Source organism: Cygnus atratus, chromosome 9, assembly GCF_013377495.2.
Source record: "Cygnus atratus isolate AKBS03 ecotype Queensland, Australia chromosome 9, CAtr_DNAZoo_HiC_assembly, whole genome shotgun sequence".
Classification (NCBI taxonomy): Eukaryota; Metazoa; Chordata; class Aves; order Anseriformes; family Anatidae; genus Cygnus; species Cygnus atratus.
Window position 1 is genome coordinate 13,278,915 of NC_066370.1, and position 23,259 is coordinate 13,302,173.

Consider the following 23,259-nt stretch of genomic DNA (forward strand, 5'->3'; position numbering starts at 1 on the left):
TGGCATTCTGCATCTTAAAGACAATACCATCATTAATATGCAAATACAAGGAGTGCTGGCGAGATTTTAACAGTGTGCAGAAGAAGAAAACCAGTATTTCAAAAGTGTTTAAATTTGCAAGACTTCTCTTGCAGAACACAATAAGAATGTAATGATAAAGGGACAGAGAGCTTGTAGATGATCCATTAGAAAGTATAAATTACAGGCAAATGGTGGGGCTCAATCCGAAAGACAAGAAAAACAAAGGACAGTTTGGTCACAACCAAAATGTTTTAGTTGTGCCGAACTTTTGCTGACAACTGTATTTTGACAAAATGACATGCTCTCTCTACTACAGAATAAATTACTCAACTTTTGCATTTCATGTGACTTCTTTATAATAACATGCCTTTAGTAAGAACTGTCAGGAAAAGGACATAGGTTACACCCAAGATTCCTATAACCCTATACTATTTCCAGCAGTGGCCAAGGCCAATGGAAGATTTTGACAGTATTAAAATAGGACAGAAACATACAAAAAAAAAATCTGGTATACTAACTCATCTTCTAAAGGTATGTAGCTCAGCTGCTTTCTAAACCAGAGTTGTTCTTTCCATGCTAAGAAGTCATCGTACCTTCTCCCTTTCAGAACTACAATTTTCTTGTAACTTGCATCACTTAAAAAAGTAGCCCCTTCTGTTTGCTCTGAATCTGCCACCTCATATTTCAGCCACTACTACACAAAAAAAAAAAAAAAGTTTTGTACTGGAGGAGAGAATAAACAATTAATGTGTTTTTATCTTCGCCATGCACTCAGTAGCAGAGAGAAGTACTAAATCCTCTTCAACAGTCCATTTCTTTCAGGTTAAAAAACTTCTCATCCATTTAAATCTTAACTCATGACAGCTGTTGTGTACCTTTGATCATCCTCACTGATTTCTGCGTGCCTTTCCTACCTGTTACTATATGTTTGTAGACATGGCTGGGCACACAAATCAAAGCCATATGATATGATAGCCATGTAAGTTTGAGTTTTGCAGCTTTGTTCCCAGTAATCTCTAACCTACATGTTTTCACCACTTCTTGGCATTGAACTAAGTTTTTCAGCGTATGTCCTCCACCTCTAGTTCAAAGCATTGAACATCATTAACCCTCTCTGCTCTGGATGCCTCAATTGAGCCAGAGACAGATGTAGAATCGCAAAACACGTGTGTGGCTCATCTAGGAAAAGGAGAAAGGTATCTGATCCCACAAACCACAATGCTATTTCCCCAGAAAGGAACTTGAGACATCATATGAAAAGCAGAATTTAATGACTATTGTTGGTGTAAAGCAAACTTTATTTTTACATGCATTTTCATAACAAGCTGGTTTTGCATATTAAGTATCCAACTTTCCGAATGTCATCTACCCAGCTGACTGCAAGTGTTGCTCTGGGTCTGATAAATTTCTCAGTTAAGAACCAAAAAAGGGCAACTATTTTTCCTGAACCGCTAGCAAAGACACCATACTGAAGAGAAAGTTTTGTAGTCACTATTAGGAAGGCCTTACTGCAGGAATGGTCCTGCTGCATATGGTAGAAAATAAATTGTGAAAACACCTGCTTTAAATAGGCCTCCCTTTTGCCATTCACAAGAAAAAAAATCCCACCTCACATTGACAGCAAATCCTTAACATTCGGCATCCAGATGAAGAAATTTTTAAGACATGCATTTACAGTGATATAATTTAGACTTCAGCTAACTTTATAATAGCAAGAACAGTAAAAAAAAAAAAAAGGACAATTTTCTGAATACCTACTATGGGAGATGAAACAGTATAGGGAAAAATCAAAAGGCATGTAGAAAGTCTTAGAGAACATGAAAGTCTGGGATAAACTTCTGCACACATTCATTTTATGTTTAATATGCACTACAGAAAAACTTCTTAAAGGTGAAAGCTTATTTTCTTAGTTTGTTTTCCCATTTAACTTTCAACCTATATGTATACAGAAGTAAAGCACATTCCTTAAATCAATTATGTACAATAGATCACCACACTGATTCCAATTTCTTTTAAAAATGAAAAATAAAAGAATACAAGAGACCATGTAAGAAAAACTTAAATTCTCTTGTAATCTATAACATAAAAATGTCACTCTCAATCTAGAACCTTGACCAAAGCATACACACAACTTCTGAAAAAGCAGAGGTCAAATGTACACAATCTGCATAGTCAGTTCAATAACCACCATTCACAATATAATGCTAATATTTATTAACAGTCCCTGGCACATCTCAAAGATTTAATTTTCCACGTTCCAAAGATAAGGGTGAGAGCATTAGGGAATACTGTGTATTGCAAACTTATTTTTACCTTTTGCTGAGAAAAGGACACTTACCAGAAAAGAATTCAACACCCCTCCTCTCATCCCATACGCTGACAAAGACAGAAGTCTTAGCAAAATCTTGGGCTCTAACGCCATAAATGGCATACAGAAGATGAGTAATTATACTGGGAATAATACATTTTTAACAATAAAACTTAAGAATTAAATGGCACAAGGGAATTAACATGCAGCATGCCTAAAGCTAGCAGCCTGATGCATACTGAAATTGCGGTCAGCATGTTGTCAACATTGCCAATTTTCTGTGGTAGCCAAAAGAGAACTTGTTTAAAGAGAGGGATTAATGGGTAGGGGACCCAACAATGGATAATTACACAACTGTGATGGGTGCATTTCAGCCTCAACTCAAAGCTCTTAAATTGCCATTCACCAAGGAACAGTAGGGTACAAAAAGGGGATGATCCACTGCTTGTATTTCTGGTCTATCTTGCTGCTGGAAGGAGTCTCTTAGGTGGCCCTACAGCCTCAGCCAATGTGAGGGTACGCATGGGGAAATACATGGCATTTACTGACATTTCAATTGAGATGGCACCAAGAAAGAGGACAAAAATCAGGATGGTCTATAATCAGAAGACTGTCTCCCATAAAAGTGATGCTTCACAACTGTTGCATGCAAGCTTCTTGGCTACACAGGCTATTAATTTCTAATGGGCTTTGGTTCTCCTACCCAACTGTTCAGTGCCTGCACCCACAACAAACTGTTTTACAATGGATCGCAAACCTGGGGCATTCCCTTCTACAAACTGAAAACATGCTAAGCATACTGGATTTATGACCATTCAGGTAGTACCAAAATACAAAGGAGAAGCAATCTTATCACCAAAGGTTTGATGCAGAATGCCCCTTCCGCATACTGCCCTGCTCCCTAACACTGACCTGGCCCACAGTCAGAGCAAAGAAGTCCAACTGTGCCAACATCAAGGACAAAACGAGCATCTCGCTCTTCCAGTGAACACCTCAGGAGACTATGGTCAGCCAAAAATTACCTACCCCGCCAAGGCCTCTAGAAATCATTACTTTTGTGTTTTTTTTTTTAAAGGAATCAGAAGAGATCACTTTGATAACTTGAGGTCACTCTTGGACATGCCTATGGCCTCTTGTGTCACCCTAGGAACATCTTCCCTCCCCAGTGCCCCTCGTTTTATCCATCTCTGGCACTGATACAGCAACACTGAGGTCCTTTTGAAAAGTGTTTGAATATCTACAGACAGGAAGTACCATATAAAGAGCTACGTTTGTTTCAATTAGAACACCACCAGACAAAAAAAAGGTTGCAATTTGTCATATGAATATAGTTTTCACCCACCCAGAGCCCCACACATGACAGAAAGCAGTTGTCTACATGCCTCCGGTTTGCACATTCAAGGCTACAACTAAGGAGGAATATTCTGGCCTCCCTTAGGCTACAAAAATAAAATAGGCTGTCATTCCAGCTAGGAAACACAAATCGCTTGGTCCACTGGACTAGGAACAGGAATGAATAGCATACAGAAAGTAGACAGAAATACTCTAATGGAGCCTCTCTCATCTCTCTCTGTAGGGAGTCATTTTTTGCAATGAGCCACAACAAAATTATACATTTTGGCCCGCTTTCAGCTCAAAGGTCATAGGAGTACAAAACTCTACTTAGCAGGGTTATAAAACCAGAAAGGGGCAGGTAACAATTTGCTTGAATAAAAGACCGAGAACGACAGGATTACAAAAAAATACTAAAAAAAAAAAAAAAAAAAAAAAACACATCAATTTCTGTAATCCAACAGTAAATAAAGCACACCAAAGGCATTGTTGGTGATGCTTGGTGGGTACCTGTTGGTGATGGTTGGCTTTTTTCTTTTTTTTTTTTTTTTTTCAAATAGCTGTTTGATTTTGGACTGCATCCATTTCCATTATCGTGACTACACTTCATATAGTAATTAACTAGAAACCAGAGTGCACTTCTCTAGCCAAGTCTTTGCTTTGTAAATTTCATTGTACATCAACACCGTTAACCAGATACCCATATTTCAAGCTGATATTTCTAAGTTCAGTGAAAATGTATGTCAGCAATGTTGCAACTCAAGCAATTAAAATGTCGAATGTTTGACTTCGTATGTCTCTGTGTGCCTGTGTACTTATTTCTGGGAACATTCATTTCAGATGGACTAGACAGTACTCACCACCAGTACCAGCATCAGTCCCAGGACCTACGGAAGCCAGCAGACCTTTCCCACTTACCAGAAAAGATGCTGGATCAGGAACTTTGCACTTCAGAACTTTCTGGACTGACTGGACATTAGCTTTCAGGCATTTATTTTTTGAGAGCCAGGAGCTCCAGGGTCCATCCCTGCTACCACCAGTCCTCCACACTGCCCCGTGCCATTCACATCTTTCCCAGTTGCCAGCTGGGATCAGATGGTAACAGGGCAAAACAACCTATTAGCAACAACAATGCCACTGCAGCAACTCCTGCTATTAAAAATAGCAAGAAGGACCTTTCCCAACTAGCATCTCCCTATTCAATATAAAGAACACAACCGCAGCTTCTCCCCACCCCTTCCCAGTTCGGAGGGAGAGGAGCAGAATGCTACAAAGCTGATCTATCCTCCAGTAGGTGAGAGGATATGGGAACACCTGACCCTGCCAACTAAAGGACAAATTAATGCTATTTTGGAGGAACAACACACAAAAGTATTGCTTTATGACTAACACACTTTTATTCGTGAAAGATTTCCCTTTAGAGGCCATCATTGAACAATTCCCATTGCCTGCTCTAAATGTAAAAAGTACAGCAGATAAATAGTAATTTATTTGTGAAAGTGACAAGCTCAAAGCTTTTCACTGTATCTCTGATAACCTGGTGACTGAAATGCGGTGTGGGTTTCAAAGAATCCTGCTCTGTCTCTCTGCATAGCCCATCAGCAGAACAAATAAATTACCAGTGTTTGGATTCTCTTTACCTCAAATTAGCCTCAGCCTAAAATGACAGGAGCAGAGCCAATTTTTTTTGTGGGTCCTTACACAACACCTGTTAGCAACATAAAAGACACAGAAAAGAGAGGGCAGGTTTCTCTCTTCTGTCTGCTAACAGCAAAGCTTTCCTGTCAGACTATTGATACCTCTTCTGACAGCAACTTTCAGCCTGCACACCCACACCACTTTTAATCCACAAACAATAAATCAAAGTTGCCTTGTTTGGAACTGTCCCCAAGGAGTGCAGTGACTGCATCAGGGAACTGGTGAGGCAGGGAGGGGGCAGGAACAACTGGGAATAGAAGGATGTCAGTACCCAGTAACACATTCGATCACCTCACAGAAACAAGAAATACACCCATTCAAAATTTAAGCTAAAGTAATAGGTTTATATGCAAGCCTAAAAAAGGTTAGGATGGAAAAAAAAAAAAAAAAGGCAATTTCAAAGGAGGACATTCTGGTTGTCAAAGGGAAAAAAGTGAGTTACAAAATTAAAGTATCCTGTTTGGTCATTCACTTAAATGGTCCCACTGGACACTTCAAGGCTGCAGGCATAGGATCAAGAATAGAGAAAGGTTGGTGTATTTTCAGATGGGACCAACTAACCCACTCCAAAATGCACCCAAAACAAAACCACCTGTGAAGAGCCAGTGGGTGACTTACTGGGGCCATTACAACAACCACTTTCACCTCTCTTATGCTGCTCCCGTTACAGATTGGCATGCTTACAAGTCCCATCCACTTGCCTCTGAGTCCACTTGGAGCACGGAGTCGTTAATAACACATCTGCAGACTAACTAATACCATCGTTATGAGTTTTAGGCTATACCATGGAACAAAACATTAAGAGAGTAAATCCAGCAGCTTTCCATGAAATCCTCCCCCTGAGGCCTGGTTACATTCCACATCTCAAATACTGGAAGGATTGGTGACAGTGTATGATTTTCCAGGAGCTGATTCTGATGACATACTTCCCAGGCATCCAGCTGGCTCCTTCATTCACACCTCTCTCCCTTCCTTCTGTCCTGTTACTGATGGGGAGAGGATTTTTACAACCTGCAGATGATGCCAATGAGCCTCTTCCTACCCAAATTAGGTGCAACAGCAACAGGACACAGAAGTTCAAGCAAAAATCACCCAAGCAGAAGACTGATTTATGAAGTGTCTGAACAAGTACTGGCTTGCTAATATCGAAGACTTAAAAGGGGGAAAAGTAGCAGGATTAAACTGCAGTTGTAAGGCTGACCACATGTATGGAACAGGCATCAGCCCAAACATAACAAGCCTGCCCACAGCTGTGGTATACTTAATCAAGTCTTACAGACTAATTATTTTGCACATCTAACTCTGACACCTGTGAAAATTGTCTTATTTCAGCTGTGGGCAAAAGTATTTAAATAACTCTTTCAGTAATAATAATAATAATAATTTTCTTCAGTCTGAGATGTCCACAAGCTGATACTGCAGTACCCAGGCACTGCAGAGGGAATATTTGACTGAAGCTATATTAAAACTCCTACTCACAAGAGAATGCTCTTTCCCATTAATATCTAATTGCAAGCCCTTAGAAGCGAACATCTTTTGACTTCCATGAAAGAAAATAAGGGGACAGAAACATCAGAAACATTCTCTCTCAAAAAAATCTGCACTGTCTTCTCATTGAAATTTAATTTGCACCACTACATTCAAAGTTGGACTCGAAATCTAATTCTTGTATCATATTAGTCTTGAAAGTGATTCCATCAGTATGGGCATAATATTAACAGTATTGTCAGCTAAAAGTGCATAAAAAGCTGTTAAGATTTATTTTCCTCACCAGTAGACAGCCAGACTAACTACTGCTTTGCTTTGACTACGCTAACAGTAATAAAAATGTGTGTATGTGTGTGTGTATATATATATATATATATATATATATATAAAGGAAGTAAATAGTGCATGAAAACTTTACAATTGAACACCACAGCATACAAATGAAAAAAATGCTATTTTTTGCAAGTCTGGGCCAGTTCCCATTGCTGCAAGAAATATGAAATCTGAAAGGCACCTGAGAGCCTTTTTTGGTTTTTGTTTTTTAAGACTTTAAATGTGCTTTTAAGCACTTTCACACTATCACTCAAAATAGCAACAAACCAAAACAGACCAAAAGGACAGAGTTAACTCAATACAAAGATCATTCTCTCAGTGAATATCTCACACAGTGCTACTGGTAGCAACAGAATGTTTATACAGCATAAGATAGATAAGGAGGCTTTTCACTTACACCTAGGACAAAAACAAAGAAGGCGGCAGCTCCTAGTAGAGCAAAGTTGCATGTTTGAGTATTCCCACCTAATGTAGACAGAAGGCTAGCCATAACAAGTTACAAGCAAACTATTTACCCACTTCTAGGAAACACTTGTAAATTTAAATTGTGTTTAAATGTCTAACTATACTTTCATTTCATCAAAAAGCTTCATCAGGACAATAAAGCTACCAGCTTGACCTACAGGGGCTGGTAGGTTAATCTATTCTGACCTTATCTTTATTCTGTCATGATACTGAAAGATTTCTTGAACAACTCACCGGCATTTAACAATGCCAACACAATCACCCTTTTCCAACACAGACACCCTTTTACTGCAGCGCTTCTCCAAAGTGCAGAGCACTGTGTGGACCAAGTGCGCTCTAACTAAAATTTTAAATCATCGGAGATACTAAAATATTTTCAAGAACTAATTGTAAAATGAACCAAAATGAAGTGTTTCACCCACAGGTACAGAACTGAGGGAAGAAGCAAACAACCAAAAGCAGAAGAATTTTTTTACCTTGTATTTACATATCTCTATGACTTCTAGCATCTGACTGTCGAGTTTAGACAATATGCTCTTATTAACTGTCAATCACTTTTTTATTTATAGTATTTTCACTCAAATGGACAAAACTAGACAAAAAAAGCTACTACTTGATAAAATAACTGCCTTGTAACTATGGGTTTAATCATACAGACCTCGGCACTTCATATTTTAATAACTATTGGCTTGTTTTCAAAACCCATTCCATGAAGGTGCTCAGCACTAAATATAGCAAAACAGTCAGTTAAAATTAAGCACACAGTTAGGTCCACATAAGTCAGTAGCTGAATTCAATGACTGACACTCAATGACTGATTTAATCAATCAACTCTCATATATTTAAAGTTCACATAGCCTATGCTTAAAAGCCTTTCTGGAGAAAAATCTCCAGTGCTCAACACTTTATAGTGCACAAACCCATATAACCATTTCCCTCCCTTTAATAGTACAATAACTATCTGTGTGAAGAAACTCTGTAGAACCTGTAACAACATGTTAGAAGGTAGTTTTGAGAACAGCAAGAGTGACAAGAACAGACTTTCAGTCCAGGATCTTTCATGCATCCAACGTTCAACTTGAAAATTGGTCACTCTTCACGTGACCTACTGGGCAGTGAAACATTTTAAAAGGAAGAGAGTTGTATTTTCATTTGACACATCTGTTAGAGCACCTATTCTTCAGTTTCAACAACTAAATTTTGATTTAACTTTCCACACCCTTAAATGGTTTGGCAACACAAGCCGGTATTAAAAGGCACAAACAGCCATCAGGCACTTAAATGACATTTGGAAATGCCTTGAAAAATCTGTGACAATCATTTTAAATATGATCTCAGGAACAAAAGCTAATCTATTCCTAGTTAGATTTAGGCAGATACTTAAAATAACAGTCAAGACTAAGTGCCCTCACCTTTTTCCAAAGGCAGGATCGTTAAAGAGCAGGGAAGTAAACAAGAAGCCAACAACTACTGTATGCAATGCAGTGGAAATGAAGAACAAAAAGAGCTTTTCCTTTGTTTGCATAGGATGTCTTTACAAAATACTCATCATAGGACTGGAGTACCTCAAAAGTTCTTACCTTGAAAAGCTGTGATATGACCAACAATCATGTAATTCAGTTCAAAATTCATTGCCTGGATACTCTGATACCTCTCCCTTCGAACAGCTGCCTGGTAGCTTTCTTCCATTTTTTTGGTGCAGCATGTTGGCGCTCTATGTTGACAGATCTGTAAATCTGACTCTATTATAAGAAGGGGAACAAAAAGAAACAGAAGAATTAGAAAATATTTTGAGTTGCACCTTAAAAATAAATAATGCTTCTTAATGTCAATGTAACAACCACATTAAAAAAAAAAAAACACATTAAGCATAAAAACACTTAAATAGAACACAAGGACACAGGAGAATTACTGAAGATGCACATTCAAAGGGGCAACATCTCCACTGTAAAACTCCTGCTAAAGGCAGACCTTTAACATCTGAGTGAAAAACATGCCTTTAGATTAGGATCCAATATGTACCTGTGCAGTGCCTCAAGAGACCACCTATTCACCTCCTACAGTAGTAGAAGCCTCTCAAAAACCTGTGAACTACTAAACAGCTCAAAAAATAATTAAAAAAAAAAAGTTTAAAAGCATTAGCACTTTCCAAAAGCTCTGGCAACTTGGTGGCTTTTTTTTCTTTTCTCTCTAGATTCGACACTTTAGTTCCTGTCTAAATCAGATTTACAAAAAAGAAATAGTGAAAACAAACAAAAAAAAAACAAGCAGCAATAGTTGCCACAAAATATAATTGATTTCTGTAGCAGCCTGAATGCAGTTATGTAAGGCCAGTGGTAAGAAACTATCAAGCCACGTTTACAGAGACCCAGAGCTATATACAGCCACCGGGAAGTCATGGACTGCTATTTCAATTTCTGAGCCTAAGTAGTACTGAAAGTCAACAGGTATTCACCTAAAATGATCATCTCTAAACTTGGCCATGTACAGACAGACCTCTACCTACCTAACACTTACCTTAGAATTTCTGAAAGCAAGTTACAGTCTGCCTGTATTTAGCAAAGGCACTGAAGTTATTCCCTCTTGAAGTTACAGAAAAAGTTTAATGTCTATTAGAAAAATTCTTATTTCTTTTGTGGAATGTTTTGGTTCTAGTTTCTTTTTAATTTCGTCTTTGTATGTGTTTCACTAAGTTCAGTGCCCTTGATTAGGAAGCCTATGTTGCATGGAGTTGTGATGGACACTTCAGCTCCATTTGCCACACTCCACCGTATCTGCAGGTATCATCAAGTTCTGGAAAGGAGCTGCTACAAAATATTGATAAATACACTTTCATGCTTCATGTAATATATGTTTTAAGGGAAAAAAAAAAGTGACTTAAGTTTAGAGAGAAAATCTAAAAACAGAGGTGTCAGAAAATAAAAAAAAAAAGAGCCAAAATAGCCACAACACATTAAAAAGAAGCTATTTTCAACATATTTCTCAGTAAACCAATGTAAGAACTCCCCAACAAGAGATGTCATGACAGTGCCACTCAGGTGCTCCCTTCCCCTCACCTCACACTGAAAATGGCGGCAGGCAGGTCAGGGGCCGTGGGGCCTGGCAAGCCTCAGCCACAGCAGCCTGCACCTCCACCGGCCCCTCTGCTGTCCCTTCATGGCTGTGGGGCAGGAATCGCCCTCTCCCGGAGGCCAGAGGCCCTGCCTCACCATCCACAGAGCTCCTCTCCAATGGGGCCAGTGGCCACCTGAGCACCTGCTAGGCCCCTGCCCACCAGCCCCCAGGGGACCCCTGGCTTTAAGTCAATTGGACGCAAACAGCCCCAACTCTCCAAAATGATGCGTTCCTCTGTAAAATTTCACTCAGGACACCAGAGAACCAAGCCACAGGACGTGAACATTAATGAGCAATTACACTGCGTTAATCGTCACCATCTGGCCGTGCAGGTTAATGCACAGTAAGATGGCGCATACAGCTGACAATGATGAAGAAATAAGTAGCAGGGTACACCAGACATACTGAAAAAGCCATAGAAAAGCATCCAAACAAGCACCGTTCAGGGCCAGCTCCAGGCCAACAAATCAATAAATCTCACATGCCGAAAAAGTCAAAACACCGACCTGCTTGAAACATCATATTTGACCCAAAAACATTGTTTACAGTGTGTAACAACTCTTTGGAAAGTGCAGCTAATTCACATCAAAAATGTCAAAGCCAAAGTGAAATATTTCAATGAATCTAGATTCTGATTGCAGTTCACAAAATAAATTGTTGCGGAAGACAATGCTGACTCACGATACCATTTTGGAGGCGGGTTTGTTTCAGTTTCTGATGCAAGGTTAGAAATAGGAGCAACGACCACCCGCGTTACCCTGAGGTCCCAGAAGGACGGGACCAACTCACGCCAGCAGAGGCTGGCAGGCGGCTGAAAGCAGCAGCGGGAGGCCTGCGTGCTCGTCACCGGCTGGGCACGCTCTCCTGGGCCAGAGAAGCTGGCCCAGGTTGAAATTAGCTTCTTGGCCAGGCTAATTTTAACTTGGAGCAGTTCCCCGATGTCGCTCACCCCATGAGCATATGTTTGTTCTGTCACAAGGAAGCAGGGGTCGGAAAAGGACCACTTTTCTGAGCTGGCAGCTCAGAGCACGTGCGAAATGACAGTGCAGACTCCTGAGCGACTAAGCCAGTTTTACAGCACGGGGGTAAGAACAGAAGGGTTGTGTTACTCAGCCTCTGCAATGCCAACCTGTTGTTCAGAACATTTCCCCTTGCACCAGTCCTTCCAGATTTTGTTTGAAAGCCCCTTGCGAGGCTCAGACCTGCACCTGCAGTATGTGAAGCACAGCTGTCATGTCTGCACCTAGCACTCCTCTTTGCACCAAGGCATCACAAGGATCGAAATCTCCAAAAAACTCTAGGAGTGCAGACATCTCAGCTGAAACCACACTCCTCCGATTCCCCACCCAATTATCTCCTTGGATGAACACTCCAGGAGCCTGAAGATTAGTTTTTGTTGGTCCAGAACCAAAGTGATGCAGAGAGCACTCAACTACGAACAGCAACACCAAGCCCCTGACTGTTGAGGAGACTGATGCAGAACACAGACCATTAAAAGACCAGCAAAGAGCAAGCCCAAGTCCCCTTGCAAGACTATCAGGTCAGTACTGTCTTGCACAGAGCTTGGCAGTTTCTCTTGCTTCAGTATGAGCCTGGGGGTATGACTTTTAACACTATTATAGAAACCTAATAAAAGTTTTCAGTACTACAAAAGCCTGGGTGCTGAGATTAAATTAGAGATGATTATTTGTATGTAAGTCTTTAATAACGCTGAAGGCAAAATGAATTTATCTTATCTCTCTTGTTAATGCACATACTCTCCAACTGAAAAAAAAAAGAGGGGAGGAAGACCATATGACTCAGTGGTGACCAAGGGGTATACTGCATGAACACTACTGCATGGACACTACAGATTGCCAATTGGGGGAAAACCTTAAGGGGAAACTCCTTCGTCAAGTTTAGGAGCAAAGCCATTCTGTACACCAGAAAAAAGGCCCAAAAAAAAAAAAAGCATCATTCATAAATAAGAGGGTAGAAGACTTATCAATAGCATTATTTCAGCAACTGATCCTGATTATTTCTCTTTAGGAAGCATACCTGCTTTCTCCAAGTAGCTCCTTATTTCCTGTACTACCATAAAACAGTTTAGTTTGGAAGGAATCTCCACAGGTCATCTAGTTCAGCCCTCCCCTTAAAGCAAGTCAAACTTCATCAGGGCTTCATCGAGCCACGTTTCAAGCATCTGCAAGGACAGGTGATGCCACAACTTCTTTGGGCACTTGTTCCAATATTTGACCACCATCCTCATGGTAAAAAATAAATTAAAAAAAATACATCTAATCAGAACTTCCCATGTTCCTACTTGTATCTATTGCTTCTCATCCTATCACTGTGTGCCTTCAAGGATCTGGTTCCAATTTCTCCATTTCCTTCCAATACAGAGTTGAAGACAGCAGTAAGATCTCCCTTAACCTTCTGAATGTGCCCAGCTCTCCCAGCCTCTATTCCTATGACATGCGCTCCAGCCCCTGACCACAATGGGAGCCCTCCACAAGACTTGCTCCACTATGCCAGCGTCCTTCTTGTACTGGGAGCCAAAGCTGGACAGATTCAGTCTTAAGTGTCAAAAAACGGAAATTCCTGTCGACAAGCTGCAAGCCATGCTCTTGGTAAAACAGCCCAGCATGCAGCTGGCTGCCTTGGCTGCACAGGCACACTGCTACCTCCTGTTAACTTCTTGTCTGCTAGGACCCTTTTCTGCAGAGCTGCTTTTTAACCGGTCAGCTGCCACGGTTAAGCAAGGGATTACTTCATCCCCAGTTCCCAGAAGGAGGACTCACCAAGTAATTATGGTGAATCATTATGGCACAAAGAATCACACCTTTCTGTTCATCTGCAGTTTGAGACAGACAAAAAGACTTTTCAATCAAATATTTGTTCAAATTTTTACTGTAACTATTTCACTGGAACACATTCAGGGCACTGACAGGCATGGCAGAAACAATTTATGGGCTAATACAATATAGCACATGGCCAATTTGTCACATCGAATTCCCTGGCTTAAAGGAATAGAACTGGAGTAATCCCACCCTTCCTCAATAAAAGCACGAATGGCATCCTCAGCTTGCACTTGGAGGGGGTTCTACAGCACAAGTATCTATTCATCTGTGTTTCTACATTGCAGGATCTGGGAAACTGGAGTGATGATTGAAAAAAAAAAAAAAAAGCAGGATAAAGTATTTTGCTGCAATCAAAAAAAGTCACATTCAGAGCAAGAAAAATTATACTAGACTGGACCATTCCGGAAAGCAACAATTCCTACTCAAAACTCCTGAAACCTTAAAGCAAGTAATACATGCCAGAGGCATCATCTATCCACTACCTCTCTCTCACAGTTATGAAATATTTAAGGTGCCAAATGCACATAAAACTACCGATCCCTACCTGGTCTCAATCAGGCCAGTTCTGCTGAAGTCAGCTGCAGAGTGTTTTGTTGTGTTGTTTGGTTACTTTTGTTTTAAATCAGCAGAGTTTGGGGACTCCACTCTGAACTTTGGTACAAATGAAGTCAAACAGACCTTGGCCATTAAAGGTAGTTGAATTAGGATACTTGTAAGTTCCCAAAAGCAAAGAGAGGCCTGCTATTTAGGAATAAAATGCACTCCTCTCAAAAGCTAAATATATATTCGTTTTGTTAGCTCACCATGTAACTTAACAGTGCTTTGGACACACAGCAGAGATGTCAAATACCCTGCCATGTCTTTAAAATGCTGCACACACTGTAAAAGCTATACTCTGAAACGAGAAAAACAGATCTTTCACACGCACTAACCACTGTGCCTCCAGAATTTTGTCAGATGGGCTGATTTGTACAAGCTGAGCCTACAGCTTCCACGGCACAGAATATTCCTGAACAAGCACTATAAGAAGGCAAGTTCAGTGAGATCCGCCCTCTAGTAGTTATTATTCCTTTATATTATCACAAACTTTTCAACAGTATTTCCAAACAAAGCTCTTATCCAAAACCCAGGGTTTTAATGCTGTTACAAATGTCTTCGGAAACTCCAAGATTTATTACGCCTCAGTAACACAGAAGGTGCCAGAAGTACCTTGCATTAAGTCTGGCCCAGCTGAACAGGAGCCAACACTTTGTCCTTCTTGAGACTCATCTGTCTGGTGCAGCTGCTCCCTCAGCTAGAGGAAAATTCAACAATTAGAAGCAACTAATTTAGGGAAGGAGGCAAAAACAAATGGAAAAGGAAACATTCCAACCTGGGCTCCCCCTGCAGTTGCATGAGAAAAGCCCACGCTAGCACAGCCACACCAGGGAGGGGAAACGCAGCCACTATAGGCTGCCAGAAGTTTGTGAGTCCTGTCTTTATGGAGCTTGTGTGCCACAGCAGCACTAAAGCCATCATTACCTACAGCTGCAAGGCCACTGTTGAGAAACACTCATCCACAAAAACACAAACCAACGTTACCTAGCAGCAAGCACAGCTCAATCCCATTGCAGCTTTAACATTTTCGCACTATAAAGTCACTCAAAGTACATTAAACTCACCAAGCATGATGGGTGAATAATACAATGGCTACTATTTGATTTACCAGTCTTCTAAATACCATAGTTATTATACCTCAAGTAGCACATGCCAGGAATTACCAGAAAAATCAACAAGCAGTGCAACAGACTGATGGGAGCACAGCATTACACACTGGTTCAAATGAGTGCAGTACATTAAATAGCACCTAACCCTATAAACCTGCTCCCGTGAGCAAGGGGTAACATCCAGGTAGGTTACAGGGAGGAGATTTTATTCCTCTAAATTAGCTTTAATAATAAGATTACGTAGATAAAGGATCCTTTGACATACTGTTTTAAAGCCAAAAAGCTGAAGAAATACCAAAGCAATATTGACCACAGAACCTGAATTTGTCCTTTCTCTGTTTATGCAGCATGACAGCCTACAAGCACAGCCTGGAAAATACAAGTCACGAAAATTTCTTTTCTCCGATCCCTTGTTGTACATTAACAGAGATACTGTTTAACACGATCAGTGGACTTTACCTTCTTACTGCTATTCTAAGCTACACTGAAGCATCACTAACAGCCATGAGCAGATGTGCTACTGGAGCTGAAACAATCAAGCCTAAGAGATAAACACCTCCAGTTTTATCAAGTACCACTTAGATGATCTACTAACGTAACTATTAGCATATGTAGCTACTTCCTACTCCAGTCAAAAGAGCTTGCATAAACTCAAGAGTTCTTTAGTAGACACACACACACACTAAAACATATATATATATTAAAAAATAATAATAATACAGGAGGACCATTTTGATTGCACTGGAATTATGCCAGCAAATTCAAGTGGGGTGGGAAACCTTGAATGAGAAAGGAAGAGGAACAGCAAGAAACACTAGATGTCATGACTCCAGTGAGCTGGCAGCATCAGCAAGTGCCAAAGCTTGCAGGACAGCTGGAGACCATCAAGCCCTGGCCCTGATCAACTTCCAAAGCAGGGACTCTTCCAAATTTACAGGTCTTAAGGGCAGCATCTGCAGAATGCAATGTTGTTAGGCCTTGCTGCTGAGTACTTTTTGTCTGTTTTTTTCCCTCACTTCCTTGTTTGCCCAGTTTTCACTGCTCTTGTATTCTGTTTTTTTGGCCTAGTTCCCAAATCATCTCTTGCCCTACACCCTAGATTACTGCATGCCTATACTCACTAGCTTTTGCACCTTGGCTGTACCGCATGGAACCTGCCTCATGCCGGGACCTGATGAGCAGAACATGTCTATGCACTAAACTGGATGTCCCTCCGCTCACAGAAATTCCACCCAGTGAATAGCTGGAACAGGTCCTCCTCTTCCCACTTCTCATCCTCCTCAAACAGGGGCCTCTTCTACTGCTCTTCCCCAAAGCCTTCACTCAACTTCCCATCTGCCTGGGAACATCTTTATTTCTTCAACCACGTGCATAGCTGTGGGTTGTTTCGGTGAACCAGTGCAGCCAGGAGACATGTCCAGCTCCTAGGTCACAACTTCCCTGAAAACAAGAAGGAGCTGCTGCAGGTAGAGGCTTTCTCATGCCATTCATCCCCAGTTTTCCTTAGAAACTCTGGCTGCACCTGGGAGGCTGAAGGCAAACAGCCATTGAGGCTGTTGCTGCCATTGTTGCTCGCCTCGTATTTGGTTCTCTGATGTGGTTCCCATGAGCACTCACTGATCTGCCACAGCACCCTCACCCAAATTGTTTTTAACAGATGATTTGCCTTAATGTAAGGGATGAGAGTCAGCTTGGGAAGTGTCAAGTGCTGAGAAGGGCAAGCGCTATCTGCCTTGCCCATGGAAGAGCAGAGCACAGGGGTTACCACCTCTAAATTTTGTACTTCTACAGATTGACAATTAAGCAACTGCAGACAGACGCATAAAGAACATTTTGAAACAGCCTAGGTTGATAGAGGTCAGTGGGTCTGTATCAAGGGGATTTATACATTATTTACTCTAATGCCAACTCCTTTTAACTTTCCTGGGACAACATATGTAATTGCAATGCAGAGGTTAGAGAAAAATTACAAGAACTTTCATATATTAAAGAATCTGCTATCACTCATCTTTCATTATATTTCATCACATTCATAGCAGAAAATCCCACACAATCTTTCACCATCAAGAGTCATAAACACACAAAAAATATTTTCTACTGGAGTCTAGTAAATCTTCCTGCCCTGTATCATCTAAAGACAACAATAAACAATTGAATTTTTTCTCTCCAGTGGGAAAGCATTTCACTGTCAGAGAACTCTGACTTGCAGTACTTCAAGGAGAGTGCCACAGAAACCACATGGTGGAAAGCCTGAACTGAAACACAGATATGTAGCTCTCTGTGGATTATAGTGTTTACAACAAAACTGAAGTTGTTTTTAAATGAAAAATGTAGGTTTCTAGCCCTGTACAGCTATAAAGAAAGCTTCTGAATGCAAATCAATAAAAGGCTGTCTATCTAGTTCTAGAGGGAGATGAAATAAAATAGCTTTATGAAAGGTGGGAATTGCCTTATTTATCTCAACTTTGAAGCCTGACAATAATTCAGATGTTAACGCCAACAGTTTTTACCAATGACAGATGACCTTTTTTGTAGGAACTGCTTCATCTGCTGTGGCAAGGATCCATATGAGGTGGCATAGCCCTGAACATTTAAGAAGTATTGATACATTCATGTTCAGTTGTATTTCTTACTGTTTTTCACTACAGCTGTCAACATAAAAATCTGTCAGAACATTAGACTGGAAGGGGAAACAAAAGCAAAGAAAAATCTAAAGGAATCAAGCACTAGAAGATCTTTGGTCAACAGCCTCAGAAGGGGAAACTGGGACAAAGGACATCAGACCAAATCCCTGATCCTGCCCTCCCCGCAGATTTGAATATTTCCATTTTTGCCATTTTCACTTGAAAGCCATACATGAAGCCAAGTGCTCAGACAATACGTTCTCTTTCCTTCAAACATGTATCATTCTTCCTTGAAGTGTTTATTTTACAGCCCCAAACCCAAATGCTTTTGACCAGTTTGGCTATTTCTCATTCTGAAGTCAAGCGCCGAAGTTAACAGTTACAAGGAGATTTACTGGACAGTTTCTATCAGCATTTTACCAGTATTTGAACTAAATTATTTAGGATTCCAATCTCCTTTCCACTTTATTTCTTTAGTTTTAGGAAAAAGGGGGGAAAAACTCTGAAAACTTGGAGAAAAGCACAATGAGCATCTTGACACTATTTACACAAAAGGAATAGCAATCATTTGCAAAGCTGAACCAAAACTAAGCAAAACTAAGCAGCTGATTACTAGCTAGACACCCCTCACTACAACCAATTCTTCAACTTCATCTCCCGTGACATGGTAATTAATTAAAGCAGGCAACAGCAAGACTACAGCATCACAAAGCCTGTGCATTGTGTCCCCTTTCTTCAGTTCCTTATGCACGTAATTCCTGTGCTGTCAAGAGCAGTGATGCTGATATAAAACTAGAGTTTGTTATCATGAATTGTACCCACAGGCATTGGAAGGCAACCCAGCGCAGACAAAAGATAAAAGAGCTCAACATACATGACTGAATTTAACTAGAGATGAATACTCATTCAGGGTGAGCATTCAGAAGAAATAAAACTTGCATGTGCTGTCTCGGTGCTTTGGCCCCACACCCTTGTGCTGGGCTATTCCTTGGCATATCCGCACACCTCTAAGGACACAGCTAGTGGAACGGCGCGGTTGATCCATGCTACACCATGTTGAAAAGTGCAGGACAACTGCACAGTACTTATGGGTAAAAAAAACCCACCAGCTTGCAACAGCCATCACGCACCATGCCCCAAGAAGTACCAGCTGACAGCCCCATGTGATGTACCAAAGACCAGTAGCCTGTTTCTGATGGTCTAAGCTGAACCTAGGATTTATGCTCAAATCCCTTGTTCCATGCTGGACTACATGAACCACATTTCCTAGAACCTAGAAAGTGGCTGAGCTCAGCGCACATGATGTGTCCCAACACCCCCTCCCAGACCCCATCAGTATGATTACACATAAGCCTTGTACCTCGCTGGGACACCTTGCACCAAGGTAACTGAGGCAGGATCCTCTGGAATGTGCTCCAAAAGCCTTTAAGCTGAGACCACAGACTTACTACTACTGAAAACCAGGCTGAACACCTTTGATGATGAGTTGCTAGGCTTGGCAATACTAAAATATATGTTGACCTTTGGCAAGCCCCTTAGCATCCAAGCTTTGTTTCTCACATATAAAAGAGGATACTTACCTTTTGTTTGTTCCGTTAGATTGCTAGTAATTCCTAGTGGAGACTGCCTTTTGCTATGTGTATGTTCAGTGTCCTCTGAGAGCCTCTTTTGGGTTTTGATCCTATGCACCTGTTATATAAATTAAGAAATCATGTTTCTTCCCTTTCAGCACTAAAATAAGGCACCACTCACCATACACCAAACTGATTGCATTTCCCTTCTTGCTTGCATTCTTCCATTCAGAACTAAAGGTGTTACTGATGCTTCAGAGCTAATCTTTCAGGACGGGCAGAGCAATGCACCGTGCCGCAGAGCTGTTCTAGGGCAGCTATACAAAGTGGCAGGCAGCGCTACGCCGCCTGCACTCGATTTCCATTTGGAAAGGCCAGAGGCAGGCGGTTAGAAAGGAAGCTGGGTTGAGGTGGCAGCCATCAGAGACACAGCGGCAGCCAAGCTGACACGAGCTGGCCCTATTCAATCCCTGCTACTCAGCTAATGTCTTGGCACCTGTGATAGCGACTCTCGAATGCGCTTCCCAAATGTAAGCCAACAGCCCTGCCAACAAATGACATTGACACTTTTCATCACCGTCAGGGTTTACTTCCATCAGAGAAGGACACCAAGTGTGGCAGGTACACAAGCAGCAACGGGGGAGCTCCCAGAGGGTTGTAGATCACTGACAGGTACCGCCAAACCACAGCTGCTTTTTGGGGAAGGCAAACATTTGTATTGCTTGACTTACCTAGGGCAACCCAGATTAAGAAGCGTACATTTGATTACTGCAGCTCAAAACTGAACAGGCAATTATTTAGCCAAATACAACTCTGAGCTACTCTGAATGGTAACAGGTTTTTTTCCAGACTTCACAACTAAGATTAGGAGGCTCAGGTCAAGTCTTCACTTAGAGTAGAAATCTCTCAAAACAATGTTTTCATCTCACTTTGTTTTAGAATTCTACTCTGTTTTGGAAAGTGAGATTTTCTACGTACTTTTTGTTCTCCTGCCTTCAGGCTCGTTACACCTCTCCTTTTAAACACCCATGTCAAATGAAGATAACTTACAAAGGACCTGCTACAGATTCTATACTTGTGAAAAACATTTCATCTTGTGTGTTGCAAGGAGGGAATACTTCAATTGCCAACACAGGGCAGCCATACAAGATCCTGGGTGCTCTTCTCCAAATACTAAGTGCCAAGCCCCTGTCCCATCTGACAACATGGCTCAGGCCTCCCAGTTCCCACCTCTTGCGTTTCTGTAATGGAAGAAGAATAAGGCTCAAACACAAGACAGGTTTGAGGTTTCATCCTCTGACAGACTTCCAGGTCAAGTAACTTGGAGTTCAGCCACACACTATATTTCAGACTGACATCCGTGTTTTGGAGTGGCAGGACACAAGCCCTGATCTGGAAGAGGTGGAGGTGTCTTAATTCAGGCACAGCGTAATATTCAGGCACAATATAACAGCTCAAGAATGAGCACACCATAACAGTGACACACTGAAGAACAGAAGGTTAAGGGCCGGAGCTACTCTTTACCTGGAAAACTAGAGATCCTCAGACTTATCCTGGAAACGCTATTTCTGCTCATAAGAGATCTAAAACTTTGGCCACCTTCCTCTGTTTTCAGTAGCATGACATCCATCTTCTTGCCTACAGATCTGCAATACAGTTAATTACTGCCAGCAAAACCCAGGGTGAATGTCGAGATTTTCAAGCTAGGTGCTCCCCTGCAGCCCTGACACATCCTCCTTTGTACAAGCCTCCCATCTCCAGGTGTCTCCATGCTACTGTGCTAAAGCCCTGCGCTTTTCCACTAACAGCCTTCCAAACCAACTGCTGTTGATTTTGATCACTTGAAAACTGTTTTCTCTGCATGCTCCCCTCTGTCATCACATTACAGATCTGTGAATTAGTCATTTTGCAAGAAAAGGGATTATTTTGCTTCAATGAGCGTGGAATTTCACATCCCCACATTGTGTCTGCCACACAATTCTTTCTTCACAATATTCTAAAATACGGAAGGAACTTTTCTTTGGGCTCAGGCACCAAATCAAGTTATGATGCTTAATTGGTTACCATGTCTTGAATCAACATCATTCCAGGTTAAACTAATGCACTTCATGTCAATTTGTTTTTAAAGCTCATTTGACTGCATGCATCAACGTTGCTGCATGTACCCTAAACTTAGGTTGGACAGACTTAACCCCAAAAAAAGCTTAATTCTGTATCAGTCACCAGCGCAAATGCAAAGAGCACTGTTTCAGAGCAGAACAAACCCGAGCAGGTTTCATATATGTGAATGTTATAGCAAGGAAGAAGGTGTTAAGAACAAGATAAGAAGCAAAAGGCCTGTATTTTAGCGAGGGAGAGTCAGGTTTTGCGTTAGGAAAAAGCAAAGCAGTAAGGTAATTAAACACTGGAATACACACCTTAAGGAAGTTGTGATCTTCTATCACTGCTTTAAACACAGCTAATCCTGGCTGCAAATAGCAGGAATGGGCCAGATGATCACTTCAGGTCCATTTCAGCACTATTTTCAATTATTCTATTCTTTCAGCAGCTCTCAACAGTGTATTTTCCTAATTACACCCAGTTTTCACCAGATTACCCTCCCTTTATTCACATTTCCTAGCAAAAGCACCCAGAGCAAGCTGTTGTGGACACTAGCTCCTTTGGCGCTCCCTTTCCATATCTTTTGTGAGGATTTGGCCCTTAAGATCAAGAGTAGAGCTTTAATTTCACAGCACGGACCTTGCTCATTTTACTCCATATTTACCGAGAACAAAGGGAAGACTATGCAAATGCCCTGCTACTTAGACCTGAACAAAGTGGAAGCAAACATGTAGATGTGAATGGGAGGCATAATGGTATGAAAAAAACTGCCCTTTTCAAAAGTAAAATGACTTTGTCAGGGTCCCTTTGCACTATGTGCATGGATGATTTGTGACAAAACAAAAAAGCGCTAGCCTAGCACGTCACCCATGTCAGAGATTAGAGCACTTCAAAACCCTTAGTAGTTCAAGCACTTTCTGGAACTTGAAAGGCTTTCTTAGGCGATGCTTAGCTCCTTTATGGTTTTTACATGACTTTGATGTGCACCTAAGAGTGAGGAATCTTAATCTGAAGGTTTTCTATGGAAAATACCCATTTTGTGTATACATCACAAAATCTTGTCACCCTGATTAACATGAGTCAAAAGTTGGGAAAACTTTGCACCTGATGTTAGAGATTCTGAGTCGTTATCTTGATATCCAAATAAGACCCCTGAATTTCCAAGGACTGAGTTACTTTCAAAAGGCTGAGAAGTAGCAGCACTGCAGTAATATTTCTAACTATTGACAGAACACAGACAGGTGGCAGCCAGTTCTACAAATGTCACCTTCTCCCATTCTCATTCCCTCCTTAAAGCTGAGATTTAAAATTCCATAAAGCGAAGGAACCTGTGGAAACATAGCCAATTTCTCATGAGCTACAAAATCTCTTCTCTAGTGCAAACATGGATGTGTAAACATAAGTTTCATTCTCCCCCCCTCACTATACACACTTAACCCCCAGTAGCATTAATGGGAATTATGCATGCATAACAAGCAGAGAATAGTCCCCTCGTGAATGAGGCCTTTGTTGGAACAATGAATACATTTAACCATTAACATGTAGGGATGTGCTGAACTATCCAATTTAACTAACCACCAAACAAAGCCACCATGACCTATCTGATATTGTCAGATTCAGAACGTGGCTCTCTGAAATTTGTCTCTCATTTGTTTTAAA

General features: G+C 41.0%; 1 protein-coding gene across 3 annotated transcripts in view; it reads right to left on the reverse strand.

The window, feature by feature from the left end:
* LOC118247058 (glypican-5-like) overlaps positions 1 to 23,259 on the reverse strand; it is a 378,790-nt gene that overhangs the window by 347,038 nt on the left and 8,493 nt on the right. For all 3 annotated transcript variants that reach the window (XR_007708644.1, XM_035544740.2, XM_035544741.2), the window contains exon 2: positions 9,226 to 9,387. Coding sequence is in view for 2 of the 3 variants with exons in the window: in XM_035544740.2 (XP_035400633.1) it covers positions 9,226 to 9,387 (162 nt within the window). In the remaining variant the exon portion in view is untranslated. The remainder of the gene's footprint in view (positions 1 to 9,225; positions 9,388 to 23,259) is intronic.